The sequence below is a fragment of the Lolium rigidum genome, chromosome 2, assembly GCF_022539505.1.
Source record: "Lolium rigidum isolate FL_2022 chromosome 2, APGP_CSIRO_Lrig_0.1, whole genome shotgun sequence".
Taxonomy (NCBI): Eukaryota; Viridiplantae; Streptophyta; class Magnoliopsida; order Poales; family Poaceae; genus Lolium; species Lolium rigidum.
The window spans coordinates 152,143,227-152,168,792 of record NC_061509.1 but is presented as its reverse complement, the minus strand read 5'-3'; the positions used below and the strand labels follow the sequence as shown (position 1 = coordinate 152,168,792).

The 25,566-nt window shown below is 45.9% G+C and overlaps 2 protein-coding genes across 2 annotated transcripts; both read left to right on the top strand.

Moving 5' to 3' along the window:
* Positions 1-8,989: 8,989 nt before the first annotated feature.
* Positions 8,990-11,060, top strand: LOC124687478 (phospholipase A1-Ibeta2, chloroplastic-like). Its single transcript, XM_047221259.1, has one exon. It carries the CDS (start codon positions 9,257-9,259, stop codon positions 10,880-10,882), a length of 1,626 nt encoding a protein of 541 aa, XP_047077215.1. The 5' UTR covers positions 8,990-9,256; the 3' UTR covers positions 10,883-11,060.
* A 7,740-nt stretch (positions 11,061-18,800) lies between these two features.
* LOC124687477 (probable enoyl-CoA hydratase 2, mitochondrial) lies at positions 18,801-22,867 on the top strand. Its single transcript, XM_047221258.1, has 8 exons — positions 18,801-18,963; positions 19,091-19,260; positions 19,969-20,043; positions 20,271-20,361; positions 20,464-20,515; positions 22,204-22,307; positions 22,388-22,464; positions 22,688-22,867. Exons 1-8 carry the CDS (start codon positions 18,801-18,803, stop codon positions 22,865-22,867), a joined length of 912 nt encoding a protein of 303 aa, XP_047077214.1.
* The last annotated feature ends 2,699 nt before the right edge of the window (positions 22,868-25,566 follow it).

Genomic DNA, 25,566 nt, shown 5'->3' with positions numbered 1-25,566 from the left:
AATCGTGTCCTCCAATCACTGCCACCTAGTTACAAGAACTTCGTGATGAACTACAACATGCGAGAACATGAACAAGGAGTTACCCGAACTCTTCTCCATGCTGAAATCTGCTGAGGTTGAAATAAGGAAAGAGAACCAAGTGTTGATGGTCAACAAGACCACCAGTTTCAAGAAGCAGGGCAAGCCTAACAACAAGGGCAACTTCAAGAAGGGTGGCAAGAAAGTTGTTGCGCCTCCGGAGAAGCCCAAGGCTGGCCCTAAGCCTGATACTGTGTGCTATTACTGCAAGGAGAAGGGGCACTGGAAGCGTAATTGCTCCAAATACTTGGCTGATCTGAAGAGCGGCCTCATCAAAAAGAAAGGTATATTTGATATACATGTTATAGATGTCTATCTTACTCGGTTCTCGTAGCGAGTGCACGGGTATTTGATACTTGGTTCGGTTGCTCACATTTGTAACTCGAAACAGAAGCTGCGGAATAAACGAAGCCTGGCGAGGGACGAGGTGACGATGCGCGTTGGAAATGGATCCAAGGTCGATGTGATCGCCGTCGGCACGCTCCCCTACATCTACCTTCGGGATTAGTTTTAAACCTCAATAATTGTTATTTGGTACTGCGTTGAGCATGAACATTATATCTGGATCTTGTTTAATGCAAGACGGTTATTCGTTTAAGTCGAGAGAATAATGGTTGTTCGATTTATATGAGTAATGTCTTTTATGGCCATGCACCTGAGATGAATGGTTTATTCTTGTTAAGTCTTGATAGTAGAGATACACATGTTCATAACATTGATGCTAAGCGAATTAAATTGAATGATAATTCTACTTATATGTGGCACTCGTCGTCTTGGTCACATTGGAGTGAAGCGCATGAAGAAACTCCATTCCGATGGACTTCTTGAGTCACTTGACTTTGAGTCACTTGATAGATGCGAAGCATGTCTACTGGGAAAAATGACTAAGACTCCATTTTCTGGTACAATGGAGCGAGCTACAGACTTATTGGAAATCATACATACCGATGTGTGCGGACCAATGAGTGTAGCATCGCGCGGTGGTTATCGTTATGTTCTAACCTTCACGGATGATCTGAGTAGATATGGGTATATTTACTTTATGAAACATAAGTCCGAAACTTTCGAGAAGTTTAAGGAATTCCAAAGTGAAGTAGAAAATCAACGTAACAAGAAGATTAAGTTTCACGCGTTCGATCGCGGAGGCGAATATCTGAGTTATGAGTTTGGCATGCATTTAAAGAAATGCGGAATACTTTCACGATTGACACCGCCGAGAACACCACAGCGCAATGGTGTGTCTGAACGTCGTAATCGAACTCTCTTAGATATGGTTCGTTCTATGATGTCTCTTACTGATTTGCCGTTATCGTTTTGGGGTTATGCATTAGAGACAGCCGCATTCACTTTAAATAGGGCACCATCTAAATCCGTTGAAACGACACCGTATGAATTATGGTTTGGGAAGAAACCTAAGTCTGTCGTTCCTTAAAGTTTGGGGTTGCGAAGCTTATGTAAAGAAGTTACAACCCGACAAGCTAGAACCCAAAGCGGAGAAATGCGTCTTCATAGGATACCCTAAAGAAACAATTGGGTATACTTTCTATCACAGATCCGAAGGCAAAATCTTTGTTGCCAAGAACGGATCCTTTCTTGAGAAGGAGTTTCTCACGAAAGAAGTGACTGGAAGGAAAGTAGAACTCGACGAGGTCAATGAACCTTCTCTCATTGATCAGAGTAGCGCAGTACCGGAAGATGTTCCTGTACAACCTGCGCCGATAGGAGAGGAAGCAAATGATGATGATCATGAAACTTCGAACGAGGAAGCTACTGAACCTCGCAGATCGACGAGGGAGCGTACCACTCCTGATTGGTATGATCCCTGTCTAAATGTCATGATTGTGGACAACAATGATGAGGACCCTGCGACGTATGAAGAAGCAATGGTGAGCCCAGATTCCAACAAATGGCAAGAAGCCATGAAATCCGAAATGGGATCCATGTATGATAACCAAGTATGGACTTTGGTAGACTTACCTGATAGCCGCAAGGCTGTTGAGAATAAAGGGATCTTCAAGAGAAAAACAGATGCTGATGGTAATATTACTGTCTATAAAGCTCGACTTGTCGCAAAGGGTTTCCGACAAATTCAAGGAGTTGACTACGATGAGACTTTCTCACCTGTAGCGAAGCTAAAGTCTGCGAGGATTTTGTTAGCAATAGCTGCATTTTTCGATTATGAGATTTGGAAGATGGATGTCAAAACGGCGTTCCTTAATGGTGACATTGAGGAAGAGTTGTATATGGTACAACCCAAAGGTTTTGTCGATCCTAAAAATGTCGACAAGGTATGCAAGCTTCGGCGTTCCATTTACGGATCTGAAGCAAGCATCCTGGAGTTGGAACCTACGCTTTGATAGAGTGATCAAAGACTTCGGTTTTATACGGACTCATGGTGAGGCCTCGTATTTACAAGAAAGTGAGTGGGAGCTCCGTAGCATTCCCGATATTATATGTAGATGACATATTATTGATTGGGAATGATATAGAACTATTAAGCAGTGTTAAAGGTTATTTGAATAAGTGTTTTTCAATGAAAGACCTTGGTGAAGCAGCGTACATTTTAGGCATCAAGATATATAGAGATAGATCAAGACGCCTAATAGGCCTTTCGCAGAGTACATACCTGGACAAGATTCTAAAGAAGTTTAGGATGGATGAAAGCAAGAAAGGGTTCTTGCCTATGTTGCCAGGTAAGGTTTTGAGTAAGACTCAAGGTCCGGCTACGGCAGATGAAAGAGAAAGGATGAGCAAGATCCCCTATGCTTCGGCAGTGAGGCTCTCTCATGTATGCCATGCCGTGTACTAGACCGGATATCGCACATCGTTGTTAGTTTGACCAGCAGATATCAAAGTGATCCAGGAATGGAACACTTGGACAGCGGTCAAGAATATCCTGAAGTACTTGAAAAGAACTAAGGATATGTTTCTTTGTTATGGCGGTGACCAAGAGCTCGTTGTAACCAGTTACACCGATGCAAGTTGGAACACCGATCCTGATGACTCTAAGTCTCAGTCTGGGTACGTGTTTATATTGAATGGTGCGGCAGTAAGCTGGAGCAGTTCCAAGCAGTGCACGGTGGCGAAATCTTCAACAGAATCTGAATATATAGCGGCTTCAGAGGCTTCATCGGAAGCGGTATGGATGAAGAGGTTCATTGTTGAGCTTGGTGTGGTTCCTAGTGCGTTGGACCCGTTAGTCATTTATTGTGACAACACGGGTGCCATCGCCAATGCAAAGGAACCAAGGTCACACAAGAAGCTGAAGCATATCAAGCTGCGTTTTCATTCGATTCGGAATACATCGAAGATGGTGAAGTAGAGATTTGCAAAGTACACACAGATCTGAATGTTGCAGATCCGTTGACTAAAGCTCTCCCTAGGGCAAAGCATGACCAACACCAGAATGCTATAGGTGTTAGGTACCTTACAATGTAATCTAGATTATTGACTCTAGTGCAAGTGGGAGACTGTTGGAGATATGCCCAAGAGGCAATAATAAAATGGTTATTATAATATCTTTGTGTTTATGATAAATGTTTGCATACCATGCTATAATTGTATTAACCGAAACATTGATACATGTGTGTTATGTAAACAACAAGGAGTCCCTAGTAAGCCTCTTGTATAAGTAGCTTGTTGATTAATGGATGATCATGGTTTCGTGATCATGAACATTGGATGTTATTAATAACAAGGTTATGTCATTAGTTGAATGATATAATGGACACACACCCAAATGAGCGTAGCATAAGATCAAGTCATTAAGTTCATTTTGCTATAAGTTTTCAATACATAGTTGCCTTAGTCCTTCGACCATGAGATCATGTAAATCACTTACACCGGAAGGGTACTTTGATTACATCAAACGCCATTGCGTAAATGGGTGGTTATAAAGATGGGATTAAGTATTTGGAAAGTGTGAGTTGAGGCATATGGATCAATAGTGGGATTTGTCCATCCTGATGACGGATAGATATACTCTGGGCCCTCTCGGTGGAATGTCGTCTGAATAGCTTGCAAGCACATGATTGGATCATGAGAGATGACATACCGTTGTACGAGTAAAGAGTACTTGTCGGTAACGAGGTTGAACAAGGTATGGTGATACCGATGATCAAACCTCGGACAAGTAGAATATCGTGTGACAAAGGGAATTGGCATCGTATGTAAATGGTTCAATCGATCACTAAGTCATCGTTGAATATGTGGGAGCCAATATGGATCTCCAGATCCCGCTATTGGTTATTGCTCGGAGAGGAGTCTCGACCATGTCTGCATAGTTCGCGAACCGTAGGGTGACGCACTTAAGGTTCAATGTCGCATAAGTAGATTTGAATATGGTATGGAGACGAAGTTAGTTCGGAGTCTCGGATGGGATCCAGGACATCACGAGGAGGTCCGGAATTGTCCGGAGAATAAGATTCATATATGGGAAGTCAATTTCCGGGGTTCGGGAAAAAGTCCGGTATTTTGACCGGAGCTTCTAGAAGGTTCTAGAGGGCCACCAGTGGGCCCACCACCCCGGGAGAGGCCACATAGGCGCCACATGGCATAGTGGGTCCTACCCACCATGACATGTGGGCCTAGGCCGCCCCCCCCCTTAGAGATAAGATCTATCTCTAGTTTAAATGGTTTAAATCTAGAGATAAGATCTATCTCCTAAAATAAATGGTTTAAATTAGGAGATAAAGGGGAAAACTTGGGGGAGGAGTTTGCCCCCCCATGTGGCCGGCCAAAGGGGTAGGTGGGCCCTAGGGGAAACCCTAGGCCGACCCCCCACCTATATAAAGAGGGTAGGGGGTGGCCGGCCACACCCCCCATCCATTACCTCTTCCTCTGGCCGCCTCTCCCTCCACCATACGCCGCTCCGGCTTAGGCGAAGCCCCGCGGCTTTTCTTCCTCCACCTCCACCACCACGCCGTCGTGCTGCTGGACTTTGGAGGAGATCTACCACACCTCCGCTGCCCGCTGGAACAGGAGAGGAAGGAGCTTCATCGACACCGTACGCGCGACCGAGTACGGAAGTGCTACCGGATTGCAGCACCGGGGACGATCGTCTACATCAACAACGAGATTAATCTCGTAGGCTTTGGAATCTTCGAGGGTTAGTCTCATCTCCATCTCGTTGCTTCGATCTTGTAGATTAGATCTTGGGTCTTCCATAGATTAGATCTATTGGTTTTATTCGTCTTGCGGTAGGAAATTTTTTGTTTTCTATGCTACGAACCCCATCAGTTTGCTCAAAGGCATGTGCTTTCCAGCCCATGGACCCGGTGGAAAAAAATCACATGCATCCCATCTAACCCTCAAACCATGCAAATACAGTCGCAACATCCATCTTTTTCCCAGATTTCTTCATTGCTGACATAAAAAAAAGGGAACCAAAGCCTACATTGATGTCCAAGACCAAATGTACAGAACCAGCAAAATCCATTATAAAAATTAAAAGGAAGGAACTGTTGCGGAAGGAAAATCATCCCTGGAAGTATAAAGCTGATCCCAGGAAGAACATCGACTTCTTTCTTGCTTCCTCCTTCCTCCATCCTGTAGCATAAAGAAACATCCAGTGGCTTCTTACTTCTCCATCATACAACCAAAATGACTCCGAGAAGAAAATTAAGAGGAACTAAAGTACCCAGTTGGTAAAATATCATTTGAATAATGAACTAAGTTACTTCCTAAGGTTAGTTAACTAAAATTTTAAATTGAACTAAGTTACTTCCAGATGTTCATAAAAATAACATTTGAATAATGGACTAAGTTACTTTCTAACATTAGTAACATTTTAAATTGACTAAATTATTTCTAGAAGTTGGTAAAAATAAAGTTTGAACAATGCACTAAGTTACTTCCTGAGGTCAGTAAACTAACATTTTAAATGGAACTAAGTTACTTCCCGAGGTTAGTAAACTAACATTTTAGGTTGAACTAAGTTATTTCCTGAGGTTAGTAAACTAACATTTTAAACTGAACTAAGTTACTTCGAGAAGTTGGGTAAAGATAAGGTCTGAACAATGGACTAAGTTACTTCCCGAGGTTCGTAAAACCAATATTTTAAATTAAACCAGCTTACTTCCACAAGTTGGTAAGAATAACATTTGAATAATGGATTATTTACTTCGAGAAGTTAATAAAACATAACATTTTTACTTGGACTAGGTTACTTCCAGAAGTTTTTTTTTTTTTTGAGAAAAGACCACGTGTTCACTCATTCAGCCAAGCATACACGAGTACAGCACACACACGCGGACCCAACCTGGAAAGATCCAGATGGACAGGTGTCCCAGAGAAAATGCACAAAGGCCCCTGTAAAAATAAAATATTACAACGAAGCCCTTTAGAGGTCCTGTGCACACCACCGTCGACCGCCGATCCCGACCTCCGCCGCCGCCGAAGCGCCGCCAGAGAGAAGAAAAGAGGCGGATGCCAACTGCCCAGCTCCGGGAAGCCCCATCGCAGCACTTCTGCTTTAAGAGCCTCAATAGTGGCCCGCCGGCGGCGGGACCTTGCCGTTGGGGCATGTCGGCCGGGGGACGCCCCGAGCTTCACGGAGCCCGCCTCCAGTGCCTTCCGTCGACGCTGTCGAGGAAGCGCAGAAGAGCCGCCTGCCGCCATCCGCTGAAACCATCTCCAGGCCAACCATCCATCTGCCAAAGCCGTCGTCGCCCTCGAAGAAGACGACCCCGGACAGCAGACTCCTGTACAGACCTCCAGTAACTCCCGGCCGACGCAGGAGCACGCGCCGCCGTGACGGAGACGAGTCCGAGAGGACAAAATCCTCGGGCATGGTCGCCGCAGCCGCCTCGCCGACCATACCCGGGAAACCCTACCTCGCCAGGCCACCGGACCAGCGAGATCTACAAGGCTGCAAGCTCTCCGGCGCCGCTCTGAAGAACACCGCCGAGGTGGGGAACGAGCTGCAGCAACCTTATTTCCCCTCGACGCCGCCTCCACCACCACGACGGCGCCCCTGGGAAGACTAGTCCTACTCCTATCTACAGGCCTGAAGCGAAGCCGAGGGGCTCCCCCGTCCTCCCGTCGCCGCAGCGGCGGACGGATGAGAGGAGAGCCCCCGGGCTCGCCGGCCGTCGATGGTGGAAAAAGTGTCGCCTCCCTCTTCGCTTTTCTGGAGAAACAGAGAAGGGGAACGAAGACTGTCGGCTCTTACTTACTTCCAGAAGTTGGTAATGATGATTTGAATGATGCACTAAGTTACTTCCAAAAGTTAGTAAAAATAACATTTAAATTGGTTACTTCCAGAAGCTGGCCAAAATTGGACTAAATTACTTCCAGAAGTTGGACAAAACCAACGGAAAGTAAGAAACTAGATCACGCCTTGCCAAGAGCTAAACTTGATATAATAACACACATACTGATCTGTTCATAACTTGCATATATAAGAAACATGTCACACATGAATTACTTCGCCTCGTATAGTAAAGTTACATCCAGCTACAGGCATATTAAAATGATGAAATTACTTTCATGTGCATATGGTCCTTCTTAACTTTGAATCAGTAGTTAATACAATGAAATCAAACTAAGACATATGAATATGCACACATCCTGTCTTCCCTATAAGAATTGCAACAACAAAAAAATGACAATCAAGCTGAATCAAACAAGAACATTAGGCAGCTTACATGTTGGGCAGTGAGTCCTCGTTTCCCTAGCCGGTTATGACAGATTGACAGTGACCTCCTCCAAGTGAATAATAGGAAGAAAGGGGCACTAGTGACCTCCAGACTACTAGCGCAAACTGGGCATCAAGCCTTCTCTACACTACATCAGCAGTAAAGAAAGCAACACACCAGTATGTCTTGCAGCAATGAGCCATAGAGCGGCGCGAAACAACTGCACACTCCCCCTCCAGACGCCTCCAAATATTCGTTGTGTAGTTGATCCCCATATTAGTCGCCACTTCCTCATCACAATCACTAGATAGCCCACCACCGCCTAACATACCTTTGGCCCTCTGAATATCAGGATTTGCGACTGTTCTGCGTCGGCGAGCGTGCAGAGCGCCGCCACCGCGCGCTCGAGCGCTGCCTGGAGGCCCTCGACGGTGTGCAGCCCTTGGAGGCTCGCCCCCACCCTGGAACCCGACGCCCGGTGGCACCCGATGCGATACAGCGCCGGGGGCAGAGGTTGAGACGGCTGCAGCGGCCGCCCGCGAAGAGCGCCCCGACGGATCCCGTGGAGAGGCTCGCCCTCACCCTGCACCCGAAGCGCGGTTGCACTCGGTTCGGTGCAGCGGCTGGAGCAGCGAGGGCGAGACGGCGGCGGTGGGTGGGCGTCACGTGGAGACCCCCGGAGTCCAGCCCGTGGAGGTTCGCCCTCACCCTGTACCTCGACGTGCGGCGGCGCCTGGTGCGGCACAGCGGCGGGAGCGGCGAGGCCGAGAAGGCGGCGAGCGCGAGAGCTAGGGAGAAGCGCGGAGGAGAGCAGCAAAGCGTAAACGTGCTAGACGAGGATGGGGAATAGATGGGGAGAGGCGATGGCCAGCGAGGATGATGCGAGTGGATAAGTGAGCACGTTGTAAGACTTATTTGTGGTCAGCCACAAGATAGATATTGGGATAACTTATCATATCAGTTATTGTTGCCAAGCTTGGAACTTAAATCTGAGTGGGCTGGTTTCACCGCAACGAACCTAACCACAAAGCATCAGTTCATCGGTTCTTGACGTTATCGCCTTCTATCCACTAAAAAAATAGACAGTTGTAAAAAAATAGACAGTTGATCTAAACAAGAGACAGTTGTAAAAGAAAACTAGAAAAACAGACAATTCCGCACGCACGTAAAATCCGGCACTCGGCTCAGCTCTTTACCGCACGCGCTAATGGACTGCTGAGCTGCATACGTAATCCACCATAGCGCAGCCGCGACCGTGTCTCGTGCAATCGCAACGTCAAACAAAGCGCATGGCAACTTGCAACCAACCACTCTGCGCGCATTCATCAATTTCATAATTGACCCTTCGCCTCCGGTCGCTCCACTCTTCTTCCCCGTCCCGATATATAGCCCCGCCCACACCCAGCCACTGGTGTGTCCGTCATCACCTTCATACCATCTACCTTAGCTCCGATCACAGGCTTACGTGCGAGCAGCTGGTAAATCTCTTCGCTTCTGTGATTTGCTGCTACCTTAACAACAACCTACAGACGAGCACGCCGATGTCAATCGCCGCGGCCGTGACGGGGACCGCCACAGCGGCGGTGCACGTCGCGCAGCGCCACGCCTCTCCGGCGCGCACCACGGCGCCTCGCCGCGAGCAGTCGCCGCTCAACCCCAACTCGCAGGCGCTCCGCGCGGCGGGCCAACCCAGCGGGTCCTCCGCCTCCCCCACGGATGGCGTGAGGACTCACATCGCAAACCTTGACCGGGTACTCGGGAAGCCGCCGACGGTGCCGAGGCCGACGGGCAGCCACGCCCACGCGGCGAGCAAGGAAGCGCAGGCCGGGAGCCGCGACCAGGAGCCGCTCAACGTCCGGCACGGGCTGCTCAACGCGCTCAACCTGTCCTTCTTCGTGCCCATGCCCGGGATGCGGGCGCGCACGGCCGCCGACGAGCACATGTCCCCGCGCAGCCTCATGCACATGCAGCAGCTGCTGTCGGCCGACTCCCCGCGCGCGTCCCCGCGGAGCACCATCGGCCCGCGCTGGCGCGCCCTCCACGGCGAGGGCGGCTGGGCGGGGCTCCTCGACCCGCTCGACTCCGACCTCCGCCGCGAGCTGCTCCGCTACGGCGACTTCGTGCAGGCCGCGTACCAGGCCTTCCAGTCGCTGCCCACCGCCTCGGCCAGGCACCGGGGACTCATGCTCCCGGACCGCTCCTACCGCCCCACCCGCAGCCTCTTCGCCACCGCCGCGCTCTCCATGCCGACCTGGGCCAGGCGCCCCAACACGCCCGAGTGGCTCACGCAGCAGTCCAACTGGATCGGCTACGTCGCCGTCTGCGAGTCCGAGCGGGAGGTCCAGCGCATGGGCCGCCGCGACATCGCCATCGTGCTGCGCGGCACCATCACCTGCCCCGAGTGGGCTGAGAACCTGCGCGCCACGCTCGTGCCCCTCGACGACGGAGAGACCGCCTCCACCACCCACGCCGGAGCGGAACAGCCCAAGGTGGCCCGCGGGTTCCGGAGCCTCTACAAGACGGCCGGGGAGAAGGTGAGGAGCCTGTCGGAGGACGTCATGGACGAGGTGCGGCGCCTCATGGAGAAGTACAAGGGCGAGGAGCTCAGCATCACGGTCGTCGGCCACAGCCTCGGCGGCGCGCTGGCGCTGCTCGTGGCCGACGAGATCGCCACCACCATCCCCGACGCCCCGCAGGTCGCCGTCGTCTCCTTCGGCGGGCCCAAGGTGGGCAACGCCGCGTTCGTCGAGAAGCTCAAGGCCACCGGCAAGGTCAACGTCCTGCGCATCGTCAACGCCGGCGACATGGTCACCAAGGTCCCCGGGGTGGCGCCGCGGCTGCCGCTCAGCAGGGAGCATTACCAGCACGCCGGCGCGGAGCTGCGCATCGACAGCAAGAACTCGCCGTGCCTGCGCCCCGACGTCGGCCCGGCCAGCCGCCACGACCTGGAGGCCTACCTCCACCTCATCGACGGCTTCACGGCGACGGGGAGCCCCTTCCGGTACGACGCCCGCCGCAGCGTCATACGCCTGCTGCAGCTGCAGAGGGGCAACGTCAAGAAGGAGTACGTCAAGCGCGCCAGGGACCTCGGCGTCGACCCCGCCGCGCCGGCCGATGTCGGCCGGAGCATGGCGTATGGTAACTGCGCCGTCGCCAGCCCGTCATGATGAACGAAATCATCGCGCAGTAAATTTTTGGACAAGAAATTCTTTGGTTAGTCGCGGGCGTCGGTTCGAGAAAAAAATATCTATTCGATTTTTTTCTGTTTCGATGCATGTACAGGAAGAAAATCATGGAAGCATGACTATAATTGAACAAGCGAAAGCTTGAGTGTTTTGACCACAATGTTTTGTTCACCACTTCACCTCCTCATCGCATCGTGTCATTTTGCCACTCGAGGGTGACCGGGTCCCTGTATTTTGACAAGTGCGTGCGTGTGAGACAGACCGATTCCCTCCTAGAGAGGGAAGATTTTTTCAACCCATGTAGTACTAACAACGTTAACGTCGACTTTTTACTATCACCATCAGTCATCGACATAATCGAAATATTTAATATCTTATGAATGGCTCTGATCCATCTAAACTCATATACTACTACTACCACTAGTTCTTGGCTCTTACTGTGGAAAGTTCAAGGTTCCTGATTGCGAGCACCTTGCAATCCAAGCAACATTTTTTTTCCCCAAAGGTATATGCTTCCCTCTGAATGAATGCCACCGAAATCATTGATTTCTTTGAAAGGAAACTGAAAAACTGTCTGCATCTATTTTTTTAATTGAGCCTTTTCTATTTCTTGGAAAGAAACAACTAGGTTTTTATTAGAGCGAAGCGATATATAGCAATGGACTGAAAACTGAGCTAACTAATTTGAAACAGAGGAAATATTTATCAACAAAGTGATAGAAAGCGACAACAAAGCATGCACCACCAAAAAAAATCCATCATTGCAGATGATGTTAAACATGGCATCTCTGTTATAGCAGGTGATGCAAAATAGGGCACCTAACACATGCAAGCTTCGATATCTGATCATTGCATATTTTAATTATTTAAACTACACATAATATTCAAACTTAAACATAGTACGGTGGGACACATGCTGCAGTCAAACTACACAAAACACTACCCATCACGACGCATGAGGTCACGTTGTTCGACCCCTCGAAAATAGCACCGGAATGAATACGAAAAAGTGATATATTTTGCATAAAATTACTATTTTGGTGTACTTGGGCTTGTTAGAAATCGAACAACAAGATCTAGCTCCTCAATCAAATAAACACCAAAGATTAAAAAGGAGGATAGTTTCACAAATTTAAAGATTTGAACTTTCTGCAAATTAAGAGATTGGTAAAACCTTCAACACCAAAAATGTGATATCCTTTTAACATGTACTCCATTTTGTATGAACATGGGCTTGTTTTGAAGATAATAACAAACTCTATGTCCTGACAAAAAAAGTGAAATATTAGTTGAACATGAGTATCCCAAGAATGTAAAGGTTTGAGCTATTTTCAAACGATGTGATCAAACTAGTCACCCAAAACCATCTATTGATAGCACATATATCGAACCTATAATCTGATCCCAAACCAAGCACCCTGAAAACGTAAAACTAAGAACATATCAAGGTCATACCTTTGCCTTTTCCATTACGGTTAAGTTTGATTACGGTGCTCTATGCTTGCCTCAAGATGGAACACCTCACTTGATCATTGTTGCTCGGTCAACATCCACAATTTGCTCCTCTATAATCCACTACGGGAAAGCTTCATGTAAGAATAACTTCATGTGTTCACAATCACCAAACAGATAAAAAAAATTAAGCATATTATCCCTTCAAGATGCCCATCTTAAATTTGCACTTCTCAACCTTGATCACAACCATCATCTGAAATCTCCTTTTGATGCAAGCTCATAGAAAGATACCTAAGACGCCATAAAGAAAGACCAAGCACATAGATAATGGTTAGTTTACAAAAGGAATTTCCAATTGCTTACCATACCATGAGGTTACTTGATCTCACACAATACTCCATCATGTGCTAGAGTGTTTTTTTTTTGACCCACCACTGTGAAGCAATAGCCCCACAACAACCAATTTTATTCCAAATAACAAAACAATAGCTTATGTAAAAAAAGGGGAAAAACATAAAGCCTACCTATTTTAAGAACTAAGACTCTAAGACAGAGACTTAATCCAATCTAACAAGCCATTCTTATATTTTGCCTTGATCCTATACTGTACCAGGTTAATATCATGAATAAACTTAGCCTTCCACCTTGCAAAGGTAGGCTTTTCATCTCTAAATATTTTGCCATTCCTGATGAGCCATATATTCCACCATGCTAACATTAGAACCTCCATAAAAAATGGCTTAGCAAAAGCCTTCGCGCATAACCCACAACCTTGTGTAATTCATCATGAGGCAACCATTCAATCAGTAGATAATTCCAAACACGAGCACTAAAGTCACACTCAAAGAACAGATGGATCCTATCCTCGTGCATATGGAGAGGGCACAGTTCACAATGAAAAAAATCAGAGACATTCCAATGCCTTCGCTGAATCAAGTCTCTGGTATTTGACCGATCCACTGAAAAAAGCGAGGCAAAAACTTTTGTCTTCATGACACAACTAGACTTCGAGATCCACTTAAAGATATTTGGAACTTTAATGTGACTGTGAATTTTCTTATAGAATTTCGCCGCAGCATACTTCTCACCCCAACAGTATGTCCAAACATCATTATTGTTGGAAACAGGGTTTTGCACCATAACCATTTGCAACTCTTGCAATTCCTGAAAAGCTGGCTGTGATAAAGGTCTATAGAATAGATCATACAAATCTCCAATGCCATACACTTCAACAGCCATGATATTCTCATCAAGAGCAAATGAACACAATCTAGGATATCTAGTTTTATTTGTAACTGAGCTACCATTTAGGGACCAATGATCATTCCAGAACATAAAGGTGTCTCCTCTTCCCAGGTTAACCTTCGCTACAACTCTGAAATTATCAACTTGTTTCAACACATCTCTCCACCAGAAATATCCACATAAAATCTCAGCATGTGGCACTCTACCATCATAGTGAGCACTCCAAATGAGTTGCACCCAAGGAACATCACACTTATTATAAAATTTATCCAGGAACTTGATAAGTAGAACTGCATTTTGCTTTTGGAAATTGACAATACCCAAGCCCCCATTGTATTTTGGTTTGCAAACCATTTCCCATGCAGCTAAAGATTGCTTCGGTTCACCGTCTTTATCTCTCCATAGGCACCGCCTTAAAATTATGTCAAGTTGCACTGTAAGACCAACAAGAATTTGTAGTGAACACAAAAAATGGAGAGGCATAGAGGCTAATGCAGAATTGATCAATTGCAGCCGAGCTCCTTGTGAGAGAAAGCATGAACTGGACGATAACTTCCTCTCTAATCTACACACCAACGGACATAGCTCAGTAATCGTTGGCCCGGTAGTTCCCAATGGCAATCCGAGATAAGTAAACGGCATCATACCCAACTGACAACCAAAGATCTTTGGCAGATACTTAGTTCTGTCTTCTTCCACATTGATAGATATCATTAGAGACTTGTCAAAATTTATTCGAATCCCAGTTGATTTAGAGAACTTATGGAGCACCTCCTTTAAGGCCATCAACTAATCCTCATCAGCTGGAAGCACAAGCAGTGTATCATCAACATATTGGATTATTGGAAAATCCATGTCATTGGTCTCAATTGGTCTACAAAGATTGTCCAAGTGCACAAGCTCATTAACTGCAGATTGCAGCAGATCCGAGCCAAAAAGGATTTTTTTTAAAAAAAGGAGAAATTGGGTCCCCTTGCCTAACTCCTCGTTTACATTCAAATTGTTTCTCCGGAATTCCATTGAGCAAAATAGAGGAGGTACCAGTAGAAAGAATTGCTCTTGCCCAATTGATCCATTTATCATTAAAACCTTTATGCTTCATCACTTGAATAATTGCTCTGTGCTCAATAGTATCGAAAGCCTTTGCAAAATCCAGCTTCAAGATGATTATCGACTTTTTAGAACTATGATAAAGATAGAGATATTCAAAAGACCACGCAAGACAGTCCTATATTGACCTATTCCGAAGGAAATCATACTGGTTCTTGTGCAAACAGTCTAAATCCTCGATTGCAAACGATTAGCAGCTAACTTTGTCAGGAACTTACATACACATTAGTCAGAGATATGGGCCTGAAATAATTCACAATTATTGATACTAGCTTTTTTGGAACCAATGTAATGAAAGAACAATTGATGTTTTGCAACTTAACTGTCTCATTATGAAAATTAGCAGCTAACTTACAAAAATCCTTCTTGATAATATGCCAACATTTCTTGAAAACCAACCCATTGAATCCATATGGACCAGGGTTCTGTCCATAGGCATTTCCTTAATCACATCATCCATCTCCTTCTCTTGGAATGGTACTGTTAGCTCATCCAATCCATCCACTCTCTTAATTAAACTTGGTAAATCAAACTACATTGATATTCCATCAGATTTCCCCATTCTATTCTTATATTTTGTCCATAGGAGAGCAGCCATAGCTTGGTGATCAGATATCTCATTCTCATCTTCATCCTGCAACACACTAATAGAGTTCCTCTTAAATATTTCAGTTGCCATTGCATGGAAAAATTTAGTATTATCTTCTCCTTGCTTAATCCATCTTATTGTGCATCTCTTTTTCTAGTAATTGCATTCAGCTGCCAACAACTCCTCCAAATGAAACTTCACCACTTGCCTAAAATTAAACTCTAGCCGATACAAAGTTCTCTCTTCTTCCAGTGTGTCCAAGATGAGAATTACCTTATTACAATTTTGAATCAGACTTTTAAGCCTAGCCAGACTCATGTGCCATTTCTTCAATTCCCGCCTTAGTCCTTTAAGCTTGTAAACAACAATGGTTGAACTATAAGATTTGGAGGAACCCCTTGTGCTAGTGTTGATCTTCTATAATCTAATTCTTTGACTTCCACTTGATCAACCTCTATATTCACTTCACTCTTTACTTAATTTTCATTTGATTGCATGCTTCAAGTCTTGATCTACCATTGGTCAACATATGAGTGCATCATGATCTTGACTTGAAGCCATATCTTGAATGTTTCTCTTCGCTTCATTCTCTCAAGATTTTGATCCTCTGTTGCTTAACACATAAGTAAGAGCATTCCTACCTTTGAGTTTTACACAATACCTCCTTCTTCATTGCTTTACTCTTATTGATCCTATCATATTCATCTCTTCAAACACTAGTAGAAAACAGGGCATTAGCACCGGTTCATACGGGCCTTTTGCACCGGTTGTCCAACCAGTGCAACGCAATCGGAGCTAAAGCTCCCCCCTTTAGCACCGGTTGTGTTGCGAACCGGTGCTAAAGGGACACCACGTGGCGGCTACCGAGCGCCCGGGCGGGAGGACCTTTAGCACCGGTGCTAAAGGGTCTGCCGCAACAGGAAAATGCCCCAAAACGTTGCCGCGACAGAATTTTTTTCTAATTATTTGCCACTCCCTATTTTTTTTATTTTTTCAGAATTTCTAGTATTTTAGTTATCTGACAAGTTACAGTTAATCAAATTACTTACTCGTGGTCAAACTTCCCGCTCGGTTACCCATCCTCCCATTATTCCAGCATTAGCATGCTTAACTTCTGAGTTCCTTCCCATGCCACTTCCAAGTGCTTCGCGCGCATGTTATTGATACTAGTAACATATCAATCCTATTAACATGTTGGTCACGATATCACATTCTTTATTGTTTGAATTCCAAATAATTTTTTTAATAAACAAAATTAATGATTAATAATAATCTTAAATAAACAAAACAATAAATTTTTAATTTTTTCAAAGTATAATTATTTTTTGCAAATGCCTGAAAAATTGTAAATCTAAAAATCGGCTAACCTTTATAGTTAAGTAATAGTAATCTTTATGCAGTAAGGAATTATTAATTTTAAAAAATAAAAAATATAAAAAATATAAAATCCTGAATTTCTGGCAAAAACTAAAATCTTCCTGCTTTCATATTTCCATTTGGAATTTTGATAATCTAAAAATAGGCTAACTGGGTACAACCCGATGAATTCGGATGTAACTTTCTCCCACGATCATTCTGATATATTATACATTTTTTCAGATGTCATATGCAAAAGTTAATGCCATTTTACCTTTTTCAATTTTTTTTTGCAGAAAGTTACTTTTTTAAAAATTTCCCCTAATAGTAGGTCCGTGACATATAGAAATTTCAAAAGATTTTATTTTTTAAATTTTTATCATTTTTTTTTGTATTTTACAAAGCTAAAAAAGATGATCCAAGGGGAGGTGGGATGCCTTGGGAGCAAAAAAATGCCTTTTACACCGGTTCGTGCCACGAACCGGTGCTAAAGGCCACGCGGTTGACGCCAATCCTTTAGCACCAGTTCATGACACCCTTTAGTCTTGGCCGCTTGAATCGGTGCTAATGCACCCTTTAGTCTGGATTCGTAGCACAACCGGTGCTAATGCACCCTTTAATCTGGGTTCGTAGTACTACCGGTGCTAAAGCTCCAAACATAAGTCCTGTTTTCTACTAGTGAAATAAACTGATTTTGATGCCAAAAGTCAAAGCATGTGCTTATCTTCATGGCATACAACCTTAAATCCTACACGTGGTTTTCAAGCATTTCCTATGAAAAATCACTTCAGATATAACTCAATAAAACCAGTAGTCTACAAATATTGGCATTATCTATACTTTTTATAAAACAAAACCTCACTAAGTGCAATTAATATTTGTCTATCTCAACATGCAAACTATCCACATCATCTACTTCCTTAGTCAATCATTTGTCCACCTCATCCCATTAATAGTAATCTTATTTATTATCTATCTCTACATGCAAGATATTTAGATTATCTATTTTAACCATTAAACTAACAATACCATTCTTTTTTATTTGCCGCTCGATTGAGTATCGCACCCTCATGCTATATCATTACATAGTTAAGTCATGTGCAACTTGAACACCAAATAATTTTGCCAACCAAATAAACTCTTTGCGAATTAAATCTAGTGTTAATTATGAGCTCTTATATATGTAACCATACAGGATATTTTTAAAAACGTAATGCCGCAATTTGCATGCATTTTTCATGCAAGCCACCCATATCATTTGGTTCTACAGTCGGTTGATTTCACCTTATTTAAATCAATCAAGTACACCTCTAAAATATAACAATCTTGAAATTTTCAAATACTTATCCATTTCATGGCTATTAAATTTAGTGTCTCAGCTATTATGACCAACTAAATATTGCATATTCTATAAATCAAGTTTTATGTGTTTTATTATATTTTTTAAAGAGATACCCACTGCAACGCGCGGGGTATCGTTCTAGTTTAACAAAATTGTCAAGCCATCTACGCTAGACCGTGTTGTCGCGCCATGTACAAGTACAACTTGTCACATGGTCAACCATGAACGAGGAGAATGGTGATTGTCGACTAGGATCTTCCGTATATATGTTGGATTGTGTTTCACATGATTTGCCTGAATGTTTCATTGGGAAAGTGAAATCCGTGTTGGAGCTTTTTTGGGTGGACGATTCCTAACCTCCCTTTTTATCCTCTTTTGCGAAACACAGTACAACCCAATCCCAATGTAGTGGTGTTTCTTCAGTATATTTTTTTTTTCAAGTGTCTCAGAAAATCATCTCCACTGGTATAGAAACTCGCCACTTTTGCTCGCACGTGACAATAAAAATGTGATATAAACTTGCAAAGTGCGTCGCTTGGTGTCATTTTCAGCAAATAAGTACGCGCCTGAGAAGTAAGTGGTGACCAAAATTAAATTGCAAAATGAATGGCGAAAGAAAAGCGATGACGCTCACGGCCAGGGGATGCGGGATGCCATGTTTTTCTTGCTCCAGGCTTACCAGAATCACGTTTTCCTTTCCCAAAAGGGCTTGACTGACGGCACACACTCTCGAAGACAGCACTGCGAGCGTCACTGTCCAAGATCCCACTCCACCTTTCAGCTCGCGTCGGCTCCCTTCCAGAATGCGCACCTCGCGGGGCCTCCTCCTCGCCGCCGTCGCCGGCCACCACGCCGGCCGCCACGCTTCAGCGGCTCCTGCTCACCGTTTCCTCCCCGTTCGCGAGCTCCAAATCCTCGCCCAGCCGGAGCCCGTGCGCCTGAAGAAGCTCTCGGCACCCGACTCCGGTCCGTGATCGCAAACCCACTCACCTCACCGCTTCTATTAAACCCACTCACCCCCTCTGTGACATCTCCTGTGACAATTGATCTGAAATCCCCCATATCGGCGGTCCCAAATTGTTGTGGGGAGCAGGGATCGTGGAGCTGACGCTGGAGCGGCCAGAGGTAAAGAACGCCATCAACTGGGAGCTCATGAGGAGGCTACGGGGCGCGATCGGGAAGATCGAGGCCGACGCGACGGCCAAGGTCGTCCTGGTCGCGAGCTCCGTGCCAGGAATTTTCTGCGCGGGCGCCGATCTCAAGGTCTATTTTTACTCTGCTTGGCTTGTTAACCGGACATTTCAGACAGGGTCACAGGACTATGGTACATGCTTCAGTATGATACATGATAGAACAGCTGAGGTGCATGTGCTAATTCCGGATGATAAGATTTAGCAGACCTCGTGCAAAGTTTTTGGGGGAAAAGGACCGGTGAACTTCTTGGTGTGGAAAAGTGGAATTCACTGCACAAAAAAAAAATGTTGCAAATAAATCGAAGATGCTCTAGTAAAGTGGGTTATCAAAAAGAAAGACTAATGGCTGCGACTGTATGGAAAGCAATATCTAAGTTTTGGAGACAAGAAAGAAGATCTTGCTAGAAAGGACATGAAGGAGTGGGGTCAACCACTAACGAGAGTGTGGCTTAAACATGAGTAGCTGTGGGTTATCAGATGCATAAATAAAAGCATCGTGAGCATGGTCCTTGTAGTTACTAAAATTTCATCTTCGTACAGGACAGCCGATATTGATTTCTCAACCGATTTGTTTTACCTATCTGCTACTAGTATTAAACTAGGACACTGTTACTTGCCCAATATTTCAAACATCAACCTTGGCCTTTGCTGTAGGGCCAATTTCAGGTGAATGTTGAAACCATGTGAAGACTCGAATTCTGTAGTTTGTACTACTTCTTCATGCAGGTCTTGCGCATAATGCACACAGTCAAGATCTGAGAGCATTTATTTTTCTCAGGAAAGGAGGCTCATGAGTTCTTCGCAAGTTCAAGAATATACTAATTCGTTAAGGTCTACATTCTCGTACGTTGAGGTTTGTACCTGGAGCATGCCCTTCTGCATCCATATCGAATCGATAATTGTATATCGATGACATAAGTAATTATTAATCATTTCATTGTGTAAATTATATTCAAATGATTTTTTTTATTCTCGAAATAGATTTATATTCAAATGATGAATATTTGTTTCTCTTAACATTTATCATTGGTTGTTCTATATGTGTAAATTGTTCTTATATCATGCAGCTTGTTTGAACAGGCACTCCCCATTCCAACAATTGCTGTCATTGAAGGAGCGGCTTTGGGTGGCGGGCTAGAACTTGCTCTGTCATGTGATATGCTTATATGTGGTGCTGCTCTTGTTTCAGTTCACTGAAATTTTCCATCTTATGAACACAAGCTTTCTCCAGTGTTTTGAAATTTTTAATGAATACCGTCCTTGTGGTTTGCAGGAGAAAATGCAACCCTTGGTCTGCCAGAGACAGGCCTTGCTATTATTCCTGGGTACGCAACCAACCCAGTGCTCTACTTTCGTAAGTAAATTGTTTGAGAAGTTATCGAGATGCCTTGGAAAAATGGCATATTTTCGCCTTGGAATGGTTTGTGCTCTGCTGCGGAGAGTAAGACTCATCTAATCCTATTCGAATTCAGAAAGATGAGTCATGCATCCTCTGTGACTTGGAATCAGCTTCTAATGAGGATTCATGATTTTTATTTTCTTTTGCGCACTTACATGTACACTGGAATAATTCAAACTAACTGGAGAATCCATAATAACATCCAAGTGACACCTTACCATTGCTATTTTAGTGACAAGGCAGCACATGCACCAAATTCATTTCCTTGTTGCCAAAGCAAGGTAAACTCATGGAGGTTTTGGACCGAAAGGCCCGCGGAAATGTCAAGATGGAGGATCCAAGCATCATTGTTGATAGACTTCCGCACGTTCCAAGATTTCGTCTTAGAGATAGCATAAATGGAAGGCGCAAAGCACTTGGGGCATAAGCCATCGGCCCACGGATCATCCCAGAAGCTAGCCTTATTTCCATCACCAATGGTAACTTTGGTCAAGGAGCTGAAAAGCTCCAAGTCCTCCTTGTTGCAAGGGTTCTCCATTCCAACCCAAGGCTTGTCCGGGGAAGTCCAAGCAAGCCATGGCCAACGGAGGCGTAGGGCCCTCGCATATTGCTCTCCAAGACGGTGTGCCGGACTCTATTGTTTGGAAGCTCACCGCGAATGGGACTTACTCTTGCTCGTCGGCCTACAAGGCTCAATTCGCCGGTACCATCCGCTCTTCCATGGAGTTGGTCGTTTGGAAGGCTTGGGCACCACCAAAATGCAAGTTTTTCTCTTGGCTCATCATTCAAAACCGGGTTTGGACGGCAGACCGTCTCGAGAGACGCGGGTGGCCTAATGGGAGGATTTGCCCCCTTTGTCGTTGCCATGACGAATCGGCGGCCCACCTTATCTTCAAATGCCGCCTATCCATCCGTATTTGGACTATGATTACGGATTGGCTTCACATCCAAGACTTTGACCCCGCCTCTTGGCATGACTTCGATAGTGTGGAACATTGGTGGACTTCCATGGTTCTTACTCATGACGGAAGAAGGAAGGCTATGGCCTCTCTCCTTATGCTCGTCGCTTGGGAGATTTGGAATGAGAGGAATGCGAGAACCTTCAAGAACAAGAGCACTATGCCAACCATCATCTTCGATAGAATTAAGTTGGAAGCTAGAACTTGGGTAGTTGCCGGTGCGAAACATGCATTTGGGTCTTTTGATTGCGGGAGAGTAGGCTTTTGTCTCGTTGTAGTTGTAATCCTAAAACTTTGTTCTATGACTTCTCCTTATTTAATGAATTAAGGCAAATCTTTTGCCTTTCAAAAAAAAAATTCATTTCCTTGTGGAATGCAAGTTGACACTGTAATTGTAATGAAATTTGCATGTTGCGTGCTTTTAATTGTGGTAAGTACATCTGCTTTCTTTCTACCACACCATACAGAAACCTTCCTCCAAAACTAGCTAGAGTATGTTCTTCTGCTGATGGGTTGTGTGCATCATGCTATGCAGAGACCAGGGATGAACTCTTGTTGGTTTATTCCTTTATTCCACTTACTGGGTCAACAAAACTCCTTTTACCGAACAAAAATGTTCTTCAGCAGATAACCTCCCTTTGCTTTTAATATACAGAGCCGGCGGCACGCAGCGCCTTCCAAGGATTATCGGAAGGTCCAGAGCAAAGGAACTGATATTCACAGGTCGTAGATGCGACGCCGCTGAAGCTGTCATGATGGGTAACACTAGCATTATCGCATTTTTCTCCCACTATCATCGGTTCTTCAAGGAGCACTTAAACGTATATCTGCACCGGCAGGACTAGCAAACTACTGCGTTCCAGCTGGGGAGGCCTACAACAAAGCTCTTGAAGTCGCTCGTGAGATAACAAAGAAAGTAAGAACCATTCCCACTTCTGACATATATACTACTAAAAAAAAAATCGGTGTTCTCATAGCATCGGGTTATTATATGAACTTATGAAGCCCAAAAGGATGAGCATAAAATTGTTCATGAGTTCAGACTTTAGAGTTCTGTTGAGCAATTTTGTATGACATGGCACACATGGCAATGTACAAGTCCATCATTGTAGCTGTTCTGAACTCAGTTGTTTCTGCAGGGCCCTCTGGGCATAAAAATGGCCAAGAAGGCCATCGATCAAGGGATGGGGGTATCAGACATGGGCTCTGCGCTGGCTGTCGAAGGGGAATGCTACGACCAGCTGCTGCACACGCGAGATCGCCTCGAGGGCCTAGCTGCATTCGCTGAGAAGAGGAAGCCTGTGTACAACGGAGAATAGTGTTGATGTGTCCCAATAGGAGAATAGTGTTTGAAATGCCATGATGGTCTTCCTGCCTATTGAATCCTGCCAAACCTTCATAAGGGAAAGTTTTTTCGTGGATGAATATTCTACCGTGGGATTGTTCTGTCCTTTAGAGCATCTCTACTCGGCCTCACCATACGGCGTCTGGCAAAGTCATTTTTGCAAGCTGTAGGGGGTCGGCGAGCAGATTTGTATGGAGCCTATCTGACCCCTCAAATTAAATTTGATTTTTAAAAAAAATAACTAAATGTGAACAAATAGACGAATTTAGGTGAACATGAATGAAAAAACATTTAAAAACTTTTTAAAAAGGCAGCTCTAGAAGCTGAGGCGGTGGTAGAAGTCATCGCTGCTGTTGTCGTCGTCGTTCTTGGGTTGGCCGCCGGCGCCACTGTTGCTTCCTTGGTCGCTGCCCTGGACTGGGTCGCCACCTCGGCTACTTCCTTAGCCGGAGTCTCCCTGCTGGCGTGGGCGCACCACCTCGATGTAGTCATTGTCGTCGCCATGGTCGACGATGAGGCCAAGCAGCTGTGCGCGCTTCCGCTCCCACCGGCACGCCGCCGCCTCCGCCTTGGACCAGGCCAGGACGAATTCCAGCGAGACCGGCTGCATCTCCTAGAAGGAGGCGTGCATCAGTGCATGGCCATGCGCTAGCCGGGGAACTCATGCGGGTCGTCGTTCGACCGGAGAGCGATTTGGGTGACCGCTGCTTCCGACGGCGGCACCCACCCCGGTTCGCAATTTGAGGACCGGGAATAAAAATGGGCTCACACCGACCCGTCTTAAATACCGTCGGCGATTTTCGCGCCCAATAGAAGCGCCGACAACCCCGTGCCGGCCCCTTGACCAATGCGTGAATCGGGCGCGCCGGCGCCTCGCGAGGCGGAAAATTTTGGGCGTGTGAGCCGCATGCCAGCCACACATTCCCAAATTATACATCTTCTCCACCAAAATCCTATCCCCTCCGCCGCTCATTTCTCCCGCCCGCCGCTCCATCTCCCATCCAGCCTCCAACCTGAAAAACCCTCGCCGCCGCCATGGCACCGAAGAGAAAAAAGACTCCGGCGAAGGCGCCGACGAAGGCACGTCGAAGCCGCGCACCATCGCGTCGAAGGAGAAGCCGGCGAACATGTCACAGGAGGAGTGGGACAAGAAGGTGGAACGCCGCTCCTTTGCAACGTCTGACCACAGAAGGCGCCATGTCGCCGCTATCGACGCAGCGAAAGCGGCGTCCACTACGAAAGCGTGCCTTAGCTTGGGCGGTGGCTTCAGCAACATCTCGAGCTCACCGTCGTCGCCGGGGTACTACGCGGGGTACAACACGGACGGACCGTCGATCTCGCAGATGCGGCTGTCGCAGATGGACAGCCACGCTCGCTACTCCCCCGAGTATGGGGACAGCGACATGACCTTCGACGCCAACGCACTGTTCTCGCCGGATTCAGCGGCGAGGGGCAGCAGCGCCTTTCGCTTCCCCGTCGGCCTGAACTCATCGCTAAATGGAGGATGTTGTGCCGGCGCGCCCCTGCCGACAACTATATGAGGCGCACCGGTGAAGATGCTCTAATTCGGCTTGACGAGTGAAGGCGGCCGCGTAGTGGCAATGACAACGCGTCGCGGATGACGAGGCAGCGGCTGTTGCCGCCAGGACCACAAAAGCGGCAGCCCCAGCTCCTCCTCCCCGATCTCCTACTTGACAGACCACGAAATACGAGTGGTGAAAATGGCTCGATATAGGCAGGAAGACAAGGCATGAAACAACGGGAAGCTCCACGAATACGCGCACGTGGCGCCCAATCACGTGACAACGACAACAGAAGAATGTTGCGGCTTATCCGACAAAAATGCTACATCATACTTAGGACATCTCCATCCAAACGTAAATGGACGCCGAGCGACCGTTTCAAATCGCGCGGTCAAAATATGCGTCTGCACCTAGGCTTAACAGCGTGACGCATAGTGACTGTCCTTGTTATAAAAGCGACAAGCAAATAACAAAGAACGAAACAAGAACACACGCAGGTGACACAAGATTTTAATGTGAAAAACCCTCTTCAATAAAGAGAGGTAAAAACCACGAACGCCAGCCAGCAAAACTTCACTATATCGAGGAATGTTTACAAACGCTGTGGGATATCTTAGACGGCGGCTTACAAGAGGTATATAAAGACGGTGGCATCGATCCGTACCGCGGGGGGCTGCCCCCCCCCCCCCCCCCCGCACCCTCCTTCGCAGGCGTCCGTGCAGGGCAAGACATATGGGCTAACTTCACACTCCGCTACAGTACGCTTCGGCCCAAGCCTACCGGCGACGGGTCTCGCTCCGCTCGTCAAAAGTGAGCCTCCCTTTAGAATGAATTTGGATCACAATACAACAAACTCCACCTTGAGACAAATTCCATCTTGTAGCATGAACTTCAACAATCTCCTAAACAACAAAGAAAAACACTTGCTGGTGCGAACAGCCACTTGGGCTAAACAGTTATACCAACCAAGTTCGAGCAAAGGTCAAACTTGGAAACAAGAACTGGCTTTGTCATCATATCAGCAGGATTATCATGAATATTTATCTTGCATACCTTCAGTTTACCTTGTGCAACAATGTCACGAACATAATGGTATTTGATATCAATGTGCTTTGTCCGTTCATGGAACATTTGATCTTTAGTAAGGCAT